Source organism: Rhipicephalus sanguineus, chromosome 3 (assembly GCF_013339695.2).
Source record: "Rhipicephalus sanguineus isolate Rsan-2018 chromosome 3, BIME_Rsan_1.4, whole genome shotgun sequence".
In the NCBI taxonomy this organism is placed as follows: Eukaryota; Metazoa; Arthropoda; class Arachnida; order Ixodida; family Ixodidae; genus Rhipicephalus; species Rhipicephalus sanguineus.
Window position 1 is genome coordinate 206,074,749 of NC_051178.1, and position 16,484 is coordinate 206,091,232.

Here is a 16,484-nt window from a genome sequence, read left to right on the forward strand (position 1 = left end):
GCGCGCGTCACGACGATATAGAGGTCGCGAGAAGTGATGGATGCCCCGCTTGGCATAGCACAGACGGTTTCCAGGGCCCCGAGTCCCAGCATTTTCCGAGCCATGTGAAGCTCGTCGGTATGTCGCCGAGGCCGCCCCGCCGCGGAAAACGCATTGTGGCTCCTCGAACGTCGTTTCGCGAAGCTGAACAGTAGGGTATGCCACCGATAATTAAAGGAATTTGTGTGTGTGTGTGTGTGTGTGTGTGTGTGTGTGTGTGTGTGTGTGTGTGTGTGTGTGTGTGTGTGTGTGTGTGTGTGTGTGTGTGTGTGTGTGTGTGTGTGCGTGCGTGCGTGCGTGCGTGCGTGTGTGTGTGTGAGAGAGAGAGAGAGAGAGAGAGAGGAGGAGGAGGAGGAGGAGGAGGAGGAGGAGGAGAAACTTCCTATAATTGTTCGAGACGTTTGCCTTCCACCATATACATCTCTAGCAGGCTAGTCCGGATGATGAGTATGATGCAAGAAATGACAGGCTCGTAGTACACAAGTTTCTGGCTCAGGCCAATGTACCAGTGCCTAATGACACTTTTGTTGCATGAAAAGCACTAGAACGTTACACTAGAAAGTTCTGGCAGCTAAGACAAGCTGCCAGAACGCACTCCAAGAACATGTCAAGTGACAATTCGACAAGCTATACAACCTACTGCACATATTCAAATCAAAAGTCTATCCCATACTGACGCCACTCATGACGTTCCAATATTGACAAGATAATACGAAAATGAAAGGATAATCGTGTGTAACATGATGAGGGAACTACGGCATATGCTTACGTTTAATGTCTGATGAGGGTCACTTAATATGTGAGAGTGTAAGTTGTGTGGCGGCGTTGATGGTGCTTTTCACTAGTTTACATACTCAAACAGACGAACGTGCACATGCGCACTGTGACTTTCTGTGACATCAACATGTACACAAGGCGAGCGATGAGGCACGCTGCAGCAATAACCGTGAAACATGCTCCACTCGAACCCAAGAAGTTGTAAACGAGAAACGTCGATGATGTACGTACATCTGAAGGGAGTAGTGCAGTAAGGTTTCCGAGGTACGCAGCTGTCTGTGGTGTTGTAATCAAACGGCTCATTTCTCCTTGCGCATAAGAAATTCTACTACCACGGCAACTACTATATACACTATAATACTACTATACACTGGTGTGTTGCCGAAAGTACGTAACCGTTTCTTAATTTTCATGTGATTTGGCTCCAGTCTCTAAAACTGTTACACGCTTATTACCCCCGCTCGGCGCAGGGCGCGCCGGAATGGTTGTGAAAATTCGCAATTATAGCACAACACAAACTTCAGAATCTTATTCAAATTTAGCATAGTGTAAATTTTGAAGGCATCGCAGATCCACCGCGCAGGTGTAGCAGTGGTATAGTCGTAATCGCTAGCCACTGTAATCATGAGCCTCCGCTTCGTGTCGAGTTTACAGTGAACTAATGTGGCTGTTTGGGCGTGTTGGTAAGACATGAATAATAAAAATATATTTATAAGCGCACAACCGGACAAAAACGCCGAAGAAGGCAGGAAACACACGGGCGCTGTCTCGACCCTGTCTCCTGCCTTCTACACCGTCGTCGTCGGGCTGCGCTCTTAAAAATTGTTATACAGTGAAGTAAACAATGATAACGAAACGTATTAGAGACGCAAGCTCTCGCTTAACCGCACAGCTGGCGGCGTAGGAGGAGAAGCACTCCCTCCTGGCCGAGCTCGACGGAATGTTCCCGGCTACGTCAGCCCTCCTGTGTCCTCGTCACCGACACCCATTCTTGGAAAGCCAAACGGGGAAAGTATAGTAGGCAAGAGCGCGTGTGTGCTTGCGCGGCGCGCACAGCGTGAGCCCGCTCTGTGTCAAGGTGGTTCGTGGGCTGCCCCACGCAGCAGGCAAGGATTCCGGTGGCGTGTGGTATAGTATACGCATTGCACGCTCGCAGCCGCGTGTACAACGAGGCCGACCTCCAACGCACTTTGCGAGGCATCCGCGGTGGCGCCGTCTGGTCGGGTGGCTACCGCTCATTCGGGTGCCAGTGAGCGTTGAGTGGGTTGAACAAACTGCTAGCTGTTACTACCGCAAGGCCATGGAGCGATGCATGTATACTGCGGCTGTGCTCGAACATCCATTGTTCATCGTCCCGAATTCCCCGAAGGCAGAAGTTCAGGGGAAGATGGAGGCTTGAAGAGATGAAAGAGTCGTGAGCACGGGATGTCGCTGGAGCCAATATTTTGACAAGCGGACTCGTCTGCTACAAGGCTGCAACTGCTTTCAGTTGCAGTCTTGAAGAAGACAAGTCTGACTGTCGAAGCGTCTTCAGTTGCAGCTTTGAAGAAGACAAGTCCGCTTGGTCGAAAAGTCGGCTCCAGCTACACCTCGTGTTCACGAATTTTTCATCTAATTCCCCGAAGATGCTCAGGAATAACATGTTCCAACTAGCGGACTGAATAAAGCCAGGGTATAAATAACGCATCAGGACTATGGCTCTCGACAAGGCACATTCCTGAAGATATAACGCCGAGAAAACCGTACCTACAGCAAGCACTAACTACGCTGCCGTCAGACTGGCTATAGGAGCTGGTGCGTGCACTGGTCTGGACAGCGAGCGGGCACAATCGCTGTGGTGAGCGTCGTTCAACTCTATAGTCTCAACATAGGCACTCAGAGAAACAGCCTGGATGGAGGATCTAACGCCAGAAAGCAAAGGATTAACAATGGCGTCGTTTACTCTGAGATGACGGCCCGGCAGCTTCAATGATGACTACGTTGAGATGTTAACAGCCTCATCCCTATCAACAACATGCGCAACAATGATCCGAGGAGAACAGCGAGATAAAAGAGAAACTGGGCCACCTCATCACTCGATCACCGTTGTTTTCGCTATGCCGACGTATCTCGCTATCTAACACGTGTGGGCAACGCGAGGCCGGTCGACCGGTGTCCTCCAGACCATCGGCACAGCCAGCTCGCTGGCGTGACGGACTAACCAAAAATAAACAAGTACGGTTGTCTACGCCTGGCCTAGTTACCGCGGGTATAATTAATCGAAGGAACCGCCTCCCACCAGAGGCGTGTGCTCGCAGCTACTGCATTGTGGGTCGTCCCGACTGACCTGTTGCCGACTTCCGGAGCGTGCGTGGGTACGCCCCCTCCTCCGAGTTCAGCGGGTGCGCCGCCGTGGATGACGAAACGACGTTGCAGCTCGAGGGTGCAGCAGCCGCGGAATCTGGCAACCACGATAGCTCCTCCGCACGTCTACTGCTATCGGGCAGCAACCTTGACCGAAGCCGGAAGAATTCAGCAGCGCAACGCTTCGCAACAGACAGTCACAACCGGACTTCGCTAGGCACCAGCTTCACATCACTTTTCGCACCACCAGTTTTAGAATTATCCAATCGGAACAAGACAGTCGGTTTCAGGTTACATGGATTGCACTGACTCACGACTGCCGAATGCGAGTTGGTCGGACGATGCAGAAAGCCTCGGCAAAGATCACTGCAATCGGATCTTCTCTTGAAAGAGCAAGGATGTTACACGATGAAACGGGTCGAAAGTGACGCTGCGTTGCTTCCGCCAAGGGGGAACGCAGATTCTGGGCGTCGGAAAGAAGTCGCACTTCGGATGGATGCAGAAGAAGCCGGGAGACCAGAGAAGGAGCAAGAAGGCCTCCTCAGTCGGCAGCACTCTGAGGACGAAAGAAGAGCAAGTCGCCTAGGTGGCGCCCAGATAGTGTCTGAGTGCCGGCAAGAGAGGCAGCAAAAAGCTGCGTCGACAGTGCAGAAGAGTGAGCGCGCGCGTGCTGTAAGGAGTGGGTCTGCAGGCGCGCGCGCGAGGGACTGGTGGGCCGAGTGCCCACGCCGTGCGCGCGCGCACGCGACTCCGACGACGACAACGGCGAAGAAAGCAACGGACAAAAGCGAAAGGAGGGCTTAACCGAGCTATACAGAGCGGCAAGGAAAAAGAGCAGGAGCAAAGCGGCGAAGGGTCTGGTGGGCGGACCCGGGGCGCGCAGCTCGCGCCGCGTCAAACGCAGCCACCATTTGGCACCCGTCTGTGGGAGTGCTGTCCTAGCGTGCTGCTCAGCGACTACTGCGCTTCCTCGCGGTCATGTCATGAGGTGTATATCCCGTTTCAGTGCGCCAAGACAAGAACTTTTTAATGCGCTAGATATACTTGACAATCGCCCTTTGTCGGAACAAAGGGTTTTGGGACCTTGGCCGAGTCCGTCGTCAGCACAGAAGGCTTTAAAAGCATTATTGCGCTTCTTGCGGAAAACTGGTCGTAGAGACAGACTCTAAGCAGTGTCATATTTTCGTTTCCTTTTTTTTCCCTCTCTAATTTCCCCCTTTTCCTGCTCTCCTTCTTTCTGTAACATCTCTATTCTATCATCTTATATCCCCCTTACCCTTCCCCCAGGACAGGGTAGCCAGCCGATCTAAGAACTGGCTAACCTCCCTGTCTTTCCGCTTGTTTCTTCCTTCCTTCCTTCCTTCCAAGCAAGATAAAGTGTACGGAGATGTTCAGCAAAGGTGCTGTTTCACGCGGGAGTACGTATGAGAGAGAGTTCCATGTGGATTTTCGGATTGGCGAGAAAAAAATTGCTATGAATTGACTAGCAGTCAAGCTGAAGACTGCTTACAACATAACCGCAACAATGAACTTGATCGCCAAACACATGCTCTTCACGTGCACGTTGACAGTATTCTCAAGTGCATGTAGTGAAACAAATTTTAACATCGTTGCTTCGGATGAGATCCTAAACGACATTTACAAAGAATTTATTGTGAAAGTTAATCACGCTCGCGTCATATAACTGTACCTGCAGTTTTCGGCGAACGTGATGAACTAAGGAAACAATTTTACTTATTTATTTTCTGTGGTCAGTACACGAGCCTTGCCGTGCTGAGAACTTGTTTCAGAAAGCTGCAGCTCCAGCGCTCGCACAGAGGCAGTTGACTGGAGACGTGCCTCAAGCAAACCTTTCTCGTATAGGATCGCGCAGGGGCGTTATTGAAGTATGGTGTCTACGTCACTCTAGGTGTGACGCTAAGACACCATTGGTTACTGCACTGGAAATAGCGCACGCGCATGGTGTGTGTGTGTGTGTGTGTGTGTGTGTGTGTGTGTGTGTGTGTGTGTGTGTGTGTGTGTGCGCGCGCGCTCGTGCTCATTACGTGGGTGAGCAGATCACTTTCCACAAATAACAACGTGGCTGGATTTTCCACTAATTTCTACGCTTATCAATAGCGCACTGGCGCCTCACCGCATGGATTCCCCAAAACCTGCTTACCGTTGTTAAATCTTCTCTCATTGTTCCTGTGACTTTTCTTAAAGCATTTGTGCAATGAGGCTACCAAGTCGCCCCTTCTTTTTAGAGGAACGGGAATGTAGGAAAACAAACTGAAATAAGGATAATATAATAGCATGGTCCAGCCATCGCCACCATAATTTGCTTCCGCGTATTATGACCTATCGTTTGGCTGCCATCAGCCACAGCCTCGATGCATCCACAGGCCACGCTGCCGAGTGCCGATGCGATGGGAAGCAATACGCAACCAGATCAAGGCGGTGCATTTACGACGCACCCATAGCAGCCACACACACAAACACCAAGCCTAAATAACAGAATAGAGCTATAGCTGTGGGACGCTGTATATATAGTCTTCCATTTCGCTTGACCTTGGACAGAACGAATGGCCAAGGGAGTAAAAAATAAATTGGGTCCAGAGAGCGTTAGCGCAGAAGGGAGTCGACCTTGAGAAGCCTTCCGTTACGGCATCGGAAAAGCGAAGCAACAACGGCAGAACGCAACCCGCTTGTTTTCCGCATTCGGGTTTGGAGCGAGACTCGCCTGCACGTGCGGCAGTCGGGCATTAGAGCGGCCAGACGGTCCTCGAAAAGTGGTCTACCGAGAGGAAATAGGAGATGATAGGTTTCGACTCAGCTGCAGCTTCAACGCACAAAGGAATACCGCGTAGGTGGCAGCGAGCTAAAGCAGTCACGAACATTTATTAAAAAATACAAAGAAAACTAAATAGCTGAGTAAAGGAGTTATTGTCAATTCGGTGGCGCCATCTGGCGAAGCGAAAAGAAAAAGGGCGTGGTAGCCTCCACAGTTGCGCGCAACTTGGCAGGTGTCCAGGTGTGTCTTTGGAAAACGTATACGACTCGCGCAAGCGTGGCGCGCGCTGGGTTACGCCTTTTGATTCTCTCTCTCTCTCTTTTTGCTTCTTTTGCCGCCGTTTCCGCTGAGAAATCGGCATAGTAAAATAGGGGACGGTGCACGATGCGAGTTTTATGCAGCGAGCGAGATCGGAACGAGTAACCGCGCAAACGCTATTTGTATGCGCGGTGCGCGCTTGCGGCTCCATTCCGTGGCACGGCAGCAGTGTTGACAGGCTGCCACTCCTATAGCACTCAACGCATTTGCGAAGGGCTTATTTACTGCACTGTGTCTTTTAGCAGGATCAAGATGGTAGTACGGATTTACCGGGACAAGGAGACGACATCGGTTCGTTTCGTAATGTCTTCAGGCAAACTCTAACGTGCTCTAATTTCCGACAAATCGTGCAGCCACTTACAAGATATGGTGCAGAAAAATGAGTTGACTAACACCTGCTTCTTCGGGCTCTTTTTCTTTTTCTGTGAGGATGAAATGCTAAAGGAAGGAACCACAAAAGAACGCCCGCAAAGATTAATTACACGGACAGGGGACAACACACCAATGGCAATGAGTGTTCCCTGGCACTAAGACCAAGGTACATTGTTCACGGATTGAAACGCGGCATCAAAACATATAGTATAATGATTGGTACCCACAACTGCTCGAGATAACCGTGTCATGTCGCTACGAATCCTGCCGCTAAAGTTGTCCTTGATGTTGGCTTTGATGCAAGTGTTCGAGTCACAATTATGCCGATATGACACGAAATGAAGATGCTGGAACCGGAAGTACTTGCATTACTTAGCCCTGTTGTCGCGTTTGAAACCGTGAGTATACTACACATATAATATAAAATATTGAATGTTCCATGCTGTATACTTGGAAAGTATACAGCATGGAAAGTACTTGGAAAAAGTACACATTAAACACACGCTAACTTCTAAGCTTGAAGAAGGTATTTTCTTACATTCTTACAATGTAATGCTTATATCCATACATTGAAAACTCGCTGTGAAATCAATGAGGACGTTTATGAAATGCTCTCTGTGCAATTCCTCGCCACATCAATCTTCTATGTCACTCAAGCAGTGCAATCAACTTCTTACTTCATGAAATCGGTAACTTTGTACACAAACAAGGTTCCCAATGGAAAAGACCTTACGAAAGAAAAAATTTGCGAACAGTACTCCGCATTCTCCAGTTATAATGTCAGTTGAAGTTATCCAATGCACGCAAGTACATCAGTGAGCAACGAAATGCACTACGAAGTTAAAGCACGGGTCCACGCCCACGTGAGATGACCGGAAAGACTCACCCGTCCTCCACCATCGGAGTCGTCCGCCGTGTCTCCCTGTGAAGAACAATAAGCGGCAACAGCGTCAGTTTAGTGTATGAGCAATGCGAGGGGCGTTCACGACGCACGCCAGGCGCACTACACAAACAACCTTCGGAGCTGCAAACGATTGCTGCACCTGTACTGCACGTATCTTATAAAGCGCTGCGTGGCAGCTGTCTTCTTTTTTTCTTGTCAGCTTGATCTTTTATTTGTAACTGTGTGCTTCGCGACCCCCAATATGCAAGCATTCTTACAGCTGAGAAGGTCGATTTGCTTTGATTGTTAGACCAGCGTTATTCAAATTGCTCGTCCTCACTGATATGCCTCCGTTATTGCTCGTATAATCTCCGTAGTGCTCCAAATCTCAACGCTTCCTTTTTATAGTCTCACGTGGCATGAAACATTCTACACAGCATCCAACACAAGATGCTTCCTTTTCTGTCGACTCAGATATAAAAAAGCAAGACATCCAATCGTAGGAGCAGTTATTGATGGCTTATTTTCATTTTTTTAACGTTAGGTTGCACAGTCTGTAAACTTCGCATGCTAGACACTCATTTGTCAGTGTTAAGGAAGCCTTTTAAAGAAGCAAAGTAACAAAAAATTGAAAAAGCGAATGTGTTTTTAAACAAATATTTGCATGAATCTCGATGATTCATTTTCAAAAAATCTCCCGTGTGGGAGCCGAAACGTCAGTAAATATATTTTCACCTTGGTCGGCGGCTCCCAAAGTTTTCACCAACCTTTCATCCCGATCAGACGAGTTTTCTTCAGACCCTTGACTTCATATACACATACGAAATGTAAAAAAAAAAAAAATAAATGGATAGGAGGAGTTGAACTCCGCAGACCCTACCTCTGACTACGACAGTGTCCGCACTAAATGTATATCCGCATTGCACATTGAGTAATAACACATACTTGGACCATGGACCGCGTTACCAAGGCGTTTTGAACTTCTTTAGGAGGCACTGTTCTATGAGCTCTCTTTCCCGCTGTTCAAAGCAGTTGCAGCCTTAAAGAAGACAAGTCCGCTTGCCGAAACGTCGGCTCCAGCGGCATTCCGTGTTCACGAATTTTTCATCTCCGCCGGAAAAGAGGCACATGCCGCAGGCGCTTTTTGCGAATGTGCCTGTGCGCCTGTACTCTTGAACATTGTGTAACAGATGGGCTTCACTATATAAGCATGTGTACGAGCTTCTTCAGAGGCACTGTCGTGAGGGTCCGCTTAGTGACGCGGTAAATGCGTGTTTGTGATACTAGCATTCTGAACGATCGCAATTTCGCGCCTTAATGGCACACGTGAGCGACATCGGCAATAAAGGACCTCCTGCTGAGAACAGCGCCCAGGGCGAGTTATTAGCTACCGAGGAGAGCGACTCCGCTTTCCTTTTCAGCCACTGCCTGACTAATACACGCTCAGAGACAAACTCCGAAAGGCCAGACCCGGTGGTTTGCACGCTCCTTAAGTGCAACGCTGCGGGAAGTACACTGTCGTTCATTAATTCTACCGTCGTGGTGTAGCTAAACGGGTTCTTAATTTCAGAAAAAACACAAAAACGCTACTTCGTTTAGGTGTCTTTCCACGAATGCCGGAAAAGTACTTCACGTCGGAGATCGAAAGCACAGTCATCCTTTGCCAGGGGACGCTGCGGCCCTGTGGAAGCAGCGTCTTCAAAGCCTACAGGAATGCAAGGCAGAGCCAAGGCTGTTTTCAATAAAACCGTGCAGCCCTCCGGCACCTTCGAGGGCCAGTTCTAGTCGGCTCGCTCGATCACGAGCTCGTTTCGTGCCTCGCCACCGTTGCAATTTACAAACTATACAACCCGCCAAGGTGGTCTAGCGGTTATGGTGTTCGACTGCTGTCTCGAAGGTCGCGGGATCGAATCCCAGCCGCGGCGGCCGCATATCGATGGAGGTGAAATGCTTGAGGCCCGTGTACTTAGGCTTAGCTGCACGTTAAACAACACCATACGCTCAAAATTTCCGGAGCACTCTGTTACAGCGTCCCTTATAATCATATCGTGGGGACGTAAAACCCCAACAAACGTTATTATTATTACAAACTATACCATTCAGGCTAACCAACGATACCACATAATCAATGTGCGACATTTCAAATACATCGCGAATGAATCAACGTCTATCGTGAATTTACAATTCATGATAGCGTTGGGTATTCACTATTATTGTAGTTTCCTAACATCAACTGCACTGCGAAGAATGTCGCGTGAGGTACCAGTTTCGCGGTATTCGCAATGCTGCACGAATTACCGTGGGCACCGTGCATAAGCACGCTCTGTTGTTATCTTCTCGTTGCTCTCTCACAATACCCTTTCAGCCTCCTTGCTCAAGGCACTGACCGCGTCACAAAGGGCGAAAAAAAAAAATGCTCTAAGTTCATCGAACGGAAAGCGGTGAAAAACAAAACCCGAATGTAAAAAATATATAGAAAGAAGAAGAAGAAGAGACTCGCTCGCAGATCAGGCCTCTGGTATAGTGCATTCAAAAAAGTATCCGTTAAAGAAAACGAACTCCCCCTCACCCCTCTCTTCCTCTTCTTTCTCAGTTTTCTTTATTCGGTTTCTTTCTTGCTTTATTGACATTTATTTTTCTCATTTTCTTATTTTTTGTGGTGGGCTAGGTCAACCATTCAGAGAGGGTCGTCGTGCCACTTCGCCACGTTACGCCTGGGCGCCATTCGAGACAAACGCGGACACGTCTTGGACGCGCTTGCGGGACCTGTTCTCTGTTTGTTCGGGCCCGTACGTGACGCAGCCGCCGTCGCCAACGCGACAGGCGAAGGTCGGCGTGACCTGTCACTCAAGGCAGCGCGATCGGAAGCCGAGCGGGACACGCCTTCCGATCGCGCAGCTGCTTATGAAAAATAAGCATGGCCGGGTCGCGGGTAGTATACCTTCCGATTCATCGCCGTGGCAAACCAATTGAGCAACGTTAAAAAAAATTAGCGCATCACAGCAGAGTTACTGGACACCTAGCTGGTCCTGGCTTGGCCAGGCTTTTACCCTCTCACCTATCTCTCTCCCACCACTTGCTATATTATACTATACATGGCTATGCTTGCTCTCTTTTTCTTTTTTTTTTGTCTCTGTTTATTTCTATTTCTCTCTTTCTCTGACTATTTGTTTTTCTGTCTTTCTATCTTCTTCCATCTTTCTTCTCTTTCTTTCTCTCTCTCTCTCTGCAGTAGTTCTCTCGCCTTCTATATTTTTCACTCTTTCTTCCCTTTCTTTCTATTTCTCTCTTCCTTTTTTTTTATTTTACCTACGACACACACAACCCTCGACCAAACAGCTCTGATGTAAAACACCTATAGCACGTACGTGTGCCACATAAACTGGGCAAATCCCACTACTCACCACACTGGTTCACCAAAATTAACAACGGAACACGCGGACGGCAAACACCGATCAGGGGCCGCACGTTGAATCATCTCTTGTTAACCATCTGTACAGAGTGCTTGGGCGGTGGTTGAGCGAATGTCGGTTTATTATAATGATAATTTCCTATCTACGGCACACGGCAAACCTCGACCATAACACCTATACAGTAAAAACTTATTTCGTAAATTTCACGCGCCAACGTCAAGATGTGATTACGGGGCACGCTGTAGTGAGGAATTCCAGAATAACTGCGACCGCCTATAGGACTCTTTAAAGCACACCTAAATCTCAGTACACAAGCGTTTTTGCACCCCGTTAATTAAACTGCCGCCCTCGTTTTTAGCACTGCAACGGCATAGTATGCAAGCCACCACACGGCAGGTCCGAGTAAAGTAGGCACAAAAAATATTCGGGCAACACGAAGCATGGTAGTGTGCCATTTTGGTAAAATATGAATTGCTGCTCTAGAATATAATAACTGTTACGCACGCCCTGACAGGTCGCATGCCTCTAGCATGTTCTTTCCCTTCACTTAACATGGCATTGCACCTCCATCCTCGTCATCGTATCATCGTTATCGTATCTTAAGTGCAACATGCAAGCTCTGGACTCGAACATAAAAAAGAAACCAAGAAAGAAAACCTTTTCACTGTCACTGATTACTGTTTACTTGCCACGTAAAAAAAAGGGGGGGGGGTAGAGTTTGTCGTCGTTATGTTTTGGCGCGGCGTGTATAGAATAGCAGGAGCCGAGGAGTAATTGCTGCAGCGTTACAGAACGCTTACAGGGAAGACCAACCTTTACCCTAGGTTTGAACCAGAGCGCAATATGTTGCGCCCGAGCGCCATTTCATAAGTGGCGCCCTGGTGGACGAAATGCACGTGGCTAGTTGGTGCGACATTTCAAGTATGAAGAGTGGATAAATGCCAATTATTAAGCACACCGATAAAAAGTTCGGCAGATCCCACGTGTTGTAGGAATCGGTTTCATGCGAAGCAGTCAGCGAGTACTTCTGTGCTTTATTTTATGGCTTTGAGCCAAGGGTTACGAGGTAGATCGACGTGTCTTTGTAAGTGTAGTATATAGCTGTGTGCACATTGTGACCTTACTAGGCACGTCGACAACACTGCTCTTTAAAGAGTACCTTATGGTGCGACGTAACGTCAGCCCTAACGTTAGAGTACATACGTCAGCATTATCGAAACTTAAGCACACTTTATGGTGAAATCGTGTGAATATCACATGTTACTTTCGTTATTGTATTCCTCCAGGGTCGAGCAATGCTTCAGTATAGGTTGCTGGATCACAGGAATATAAGTGTAATGCTTATTAGGCTGCTATAAAAGCGGAGTCAACACTGGAACCACAGATGTTAATTTGATATGACGCGTGTATCCTAGGAGTACATATGTAGTGTTTATTGCTTTCTTGTAAAATTATATAGCTAGCACCACAACCACAATTGACGTTGCACCGACATTACGCCTGCACAGGCTGTTTTTCTAAACCAGTTCATTGACCTGGCGTGGCTCTGAGGTAGAATACCTTATGCCACGCAGAATGCTTGGGTTCAATTCCTGTTGGTGTCCTAATTTTTATTCTTTCCATTCGTCTGGTCAACGCTGCCGATGTCGCTTTTCTTAGCGCTCTCGCATTTAAATTACCAGTGTGTGTTCTCGCCGTTCCTGGGTATATATAAACCGTCAGTCACCTGTGGCACATACCCGTACACCGCGGCCCGTGGTAAACGGGTATGTGCCACACGTGTCTTGATAGATAGATAGATAGATAGATAGATAGATAGATAGATAGATAGATAGATAGATAGATAGATAGATAGATAGATAGATAGATAGATAGATAGATAGATAGATAGATAGATAGATAGATAGACAGACAGACAGACAGACAGACAGACAGACAGACAGACAGACAGACAGATAGATAGATAGATAGATAGATAGATAGATAGATAGATAGATAGATAGATAGATAGATAGATAGATAGATAGATAGATAGATAGATAGATAGATAGATAGATAGATAGATAGATAGAAGCGCTCCGCAAAATGCCAAAGGCTCGGTAAGAAACGATTCGCATTTAAAAAGAAACAGGTACTGAAACCGTCAATACTTGCTTCCTGGCAAGCGTGTAGGTCAGCCTGCAGTTTGCAACACTCCTCCTTCCTCCGACTTGCTATAACGTTCAGCCATGCCGTAAGGAACACTTCCCCATATATTTCTCCGATGGAGATACCCCAAGAAACGTGCGTAGCCTTTGGCCATCACAAGCACCTTCGTTTTGGTGCTGGCTTTCTTTTTTTTTTTTTTTTTCATAGAGACTTCAATATTGTGAATGGACGCAACGTAAGAAGGAAAAAAAAAAAGAAAACTGAGACTGGCGTAACTTTGTTGGCTATCGTCCCAACATACGCGAGCGAGATTTGGCGCCATGCCTGGCACTAGCGTCGTATTCCTTTAGGAAGGTTCTATATAGGAAAGCCACACAATTGTTCTGGTCCCTATAGTAGGTCACAGGCATTTAAAGCGCCGCAAGTCGTTGTCATTCGCGAACTTGAGCGGGTGAGAATGCAGTGAAACTTAGCAATTGCTACGCAACGCATGCGGTTCGAAATCGATTACAAGTTACCTGCAGACTGTCACATACTTTTCGCTTCGCGTACTTGCACCCAACCTCTCGCTCAGTTAAGATAGCTGTTAATAACCGCACGTGCCGAACCCCCTATCAGCGCCTTAAGCACCGACACTGCTGCTGCTGACTTGATATATATATACTTTAACGCGGCTCTACTATCCTAAGTACAGTCACCTGCATATAAGGCGTCTGTCCAAAGAATTGGCTGTGCAATCCCAGTGTCATGTATAAATATTCCGCGTATTTCTTTTCTCTATTCCAGGGGTTTCGCAATACAGGGAACGTATTCAGAGAAAGGCGCTGAGTTGCAGTCTGAATTTCAATGCATCGCGAATGCAAGGCACGCTTTAGACCCCAATCAGGTGACATACGTTGCTACGAGGACTTCGAGTTTAACGGTGCCTGCGGGTCGCCAAGCTACTTTAGTTGTTTTTGTTTTTTTATATGGGCGGCTTATGGACGCCATTTCCACGGTTGACCAATCTCATATGTGTCAGACTTGGTTATTCTGCAGGTGCAAGCGATATATGCTGCTGCGAATAGGTCACACCTGTTCTCTTTTCGTGTATGTTTCAACTAGCGTCAGCGATCTTTTTGTCATTCTTTCCTTTTTATTGCGATAGCAATTATATGGACAGTCTCGGCTGATTTTTGCCGTTGGTGGCCGCCGTCATTCACCGTATATGTATATGTGTATATATATATATATAAAAGCCACAAAGAAAAATAATTCAGAAAAACTATCCGACGCGCGGACTCGAACGTGCGACCTCTCGCTTGCCAGCGCGCGGCGTTAGACGTTAGGCCACGAACAGCAACGTCTTACAGCCTGCTAACGGCGAGCTATTTATATACACCGCCTACTTCAGCATGCTTTCTTAGTGAACACATAGATGGCGCGACGTGCGCGCGTGGCGCGTTTTAAAAATCGTCGCCCCGCTCCTGCGAACGCGGTTGCTGTTCGCCCTATAGGGCGTGGTCGCCTTCGTGCGCTTATCTCTAGGAAAGAAGGGGCGGCCTCTAGGGTGAAGTGGGGGGCACGAAGGTTACTGCGCTCGCTGCAGCGGCCGCGTTTGCGAAGGGAGTGCGCTGTTCAAACAGAAATAAGTAACAACTGTGACAATTAGTTCGCGTTCGTCTTGTGTGTGCCTGTTCGTTCGTTTCGTGCGTCCTGCTTTATGTTTGAGCAGTGCGCTTCAAGTGTCGAGCTGTGACGCATTAGTTTGCGCTCGTCCTGTATGCGTTCTTTTCGTGCGTCCTTTGGGCTCGAGCGACGCGCTGGCAATTTCGAGCTGCTTTCCGTTCTTCGCGTTACATTCCAATTTATTGCTATCGCATTCATTGCTTCGCCGTGCGGCGAAACTGACTTTTTTTTTTCTTTCTTCCTGTTCCCCTTTTTTCAGGTAGAGTAGCCAAGTCTAGCAACGTTGGATTAGGCAGCCGGACTACTATCAGGTCTAACGGCTCCGAGTTCTTTCGCATCTGTTCTGTTCATGTTTTCCAGGCGACCGCGGAACTGCAAAAACGGATATCTGGGACAGCAAGAAATGTCTCGAATGACATTAATTTAGATGCAGCAGCGCGGGAATGTGGGCTACCCAAGGTTTCAGGCCTAAAGAAAGATAAAATTCCAGGCGTCTGATTAGCTGGATCGGTGCAGAACTGCTGTGGAAGGAGACGTCTGAGAGGAGTGGACTTACAACGCAATAATCAGTGTTTGGATTATGAGCAACAGAAAGAAAAAAAGGTCTCAGGTAAACAACACAACACGAAACGGCATAAATTTGAGGGCTAATATATTTCAACGAAACATCTTTCGCAGCGTCATCCTGAAGAAATTGTCTTGCAAACTCAATCGTCAGACAGACCAGAAGGCGACTATGCAAATCACTGGTGTCGCCAGCGGGTGCGCCGCGCCAGTTGGTAAGATGCCGCTGCACAACACATTTGTACATCATTTGCACATTTGCACAACGACAACGCATTTGCACAAGGTTCGTAGGAGGCAATGTCGTGAAAACCACATAATCGATACGATGCCGAAGCAGATGGGCTCGTCCTCGCTCTATAACCTTTACTGTGCATAGACGGTGAACAGGCCGAGACTATCAGCTCATGCTCACAGCTACTTGGGCTGAGGTGGATACCCATCTCCGGGCGTAAACAGCCCGGTCTAGAAAATAAAGTTTACTTCTCTCCCTCTCTGCGCACAGGCACATGAAGAGCATTCCGACGCGTCCTTTCTGTCCTTGGAATAAACTAAGAAACAAACACAAAGACTGAGTAACTGTCATCTGGGTTTTTAACAATCTGTCATCGCTCTCATATCGAAATTAACGTATGCGTAAGGACAAGCAAAAGGTAGCACAACAAGCGGCTTTAGTCGCCATCGCGGGGCGTCTTCCGAGACTTCATCGGACGACCGGTTTTTTTTTTTTTTTTTTTAATTCAAATCGAAAGCGGAACGCCGCGAATGCGTGGTTAACGCTTTAACCGGAATTCCGCAACATGAGAAAGGAGGTGGGATGCCACGCGCGCTGCAGGGCGTTCGTGGTTGAAGCGTAAAGAGGGAAGCCGGCATGGGACAAGCCCTCGGTTAAGAACAAGAAACCACCGCACGGCCGCCATGCCGAGCGAATAACAAACGACAGAAAGGAAGGCCTTTAAAGGTGGCGCCACATGCCGAGCGCGTGGCTCTCCACAGCCGCGAATATTACGGCACCAGACCACGCCACACTGCGAACCCCTCCCCCCCCCTCACCTCCCTGTCTGGATTATTCTTGTTTTCTACTCTGCGGGCGGCGTAAAAGCATCTTGCCGCAACCGGTTCGCGACTACGAATGCCCCGGCTTGACGGGAGCGATACGCACAGCCAACACGTCGACTGGAGAGGG

General features: G+C 48.1%; 1 protein-coding gene across 1 annotated transcript in view; it reads right to left on the reverse strand.

Moving 5' to 3' along the window:
• LOC119388152 (tensin-1) overlaps positions 1 to 16,484 on the reverse strand; it is a 267,512-nt gene that overhangs the window by 203,692 nt on the left and 47,336 nt on the right. The window contains exon 2 of the mRNA XM_037655803.2: positions 7,509 to 7,544. Coding sequence (XP_037511731.1) covers positions 7,509 to 7,544 — 36 coding nt within the window. The remainder of the gene's footprint in view (positions 1 to 7,508; positions 7,545 to 16,484) is intronic.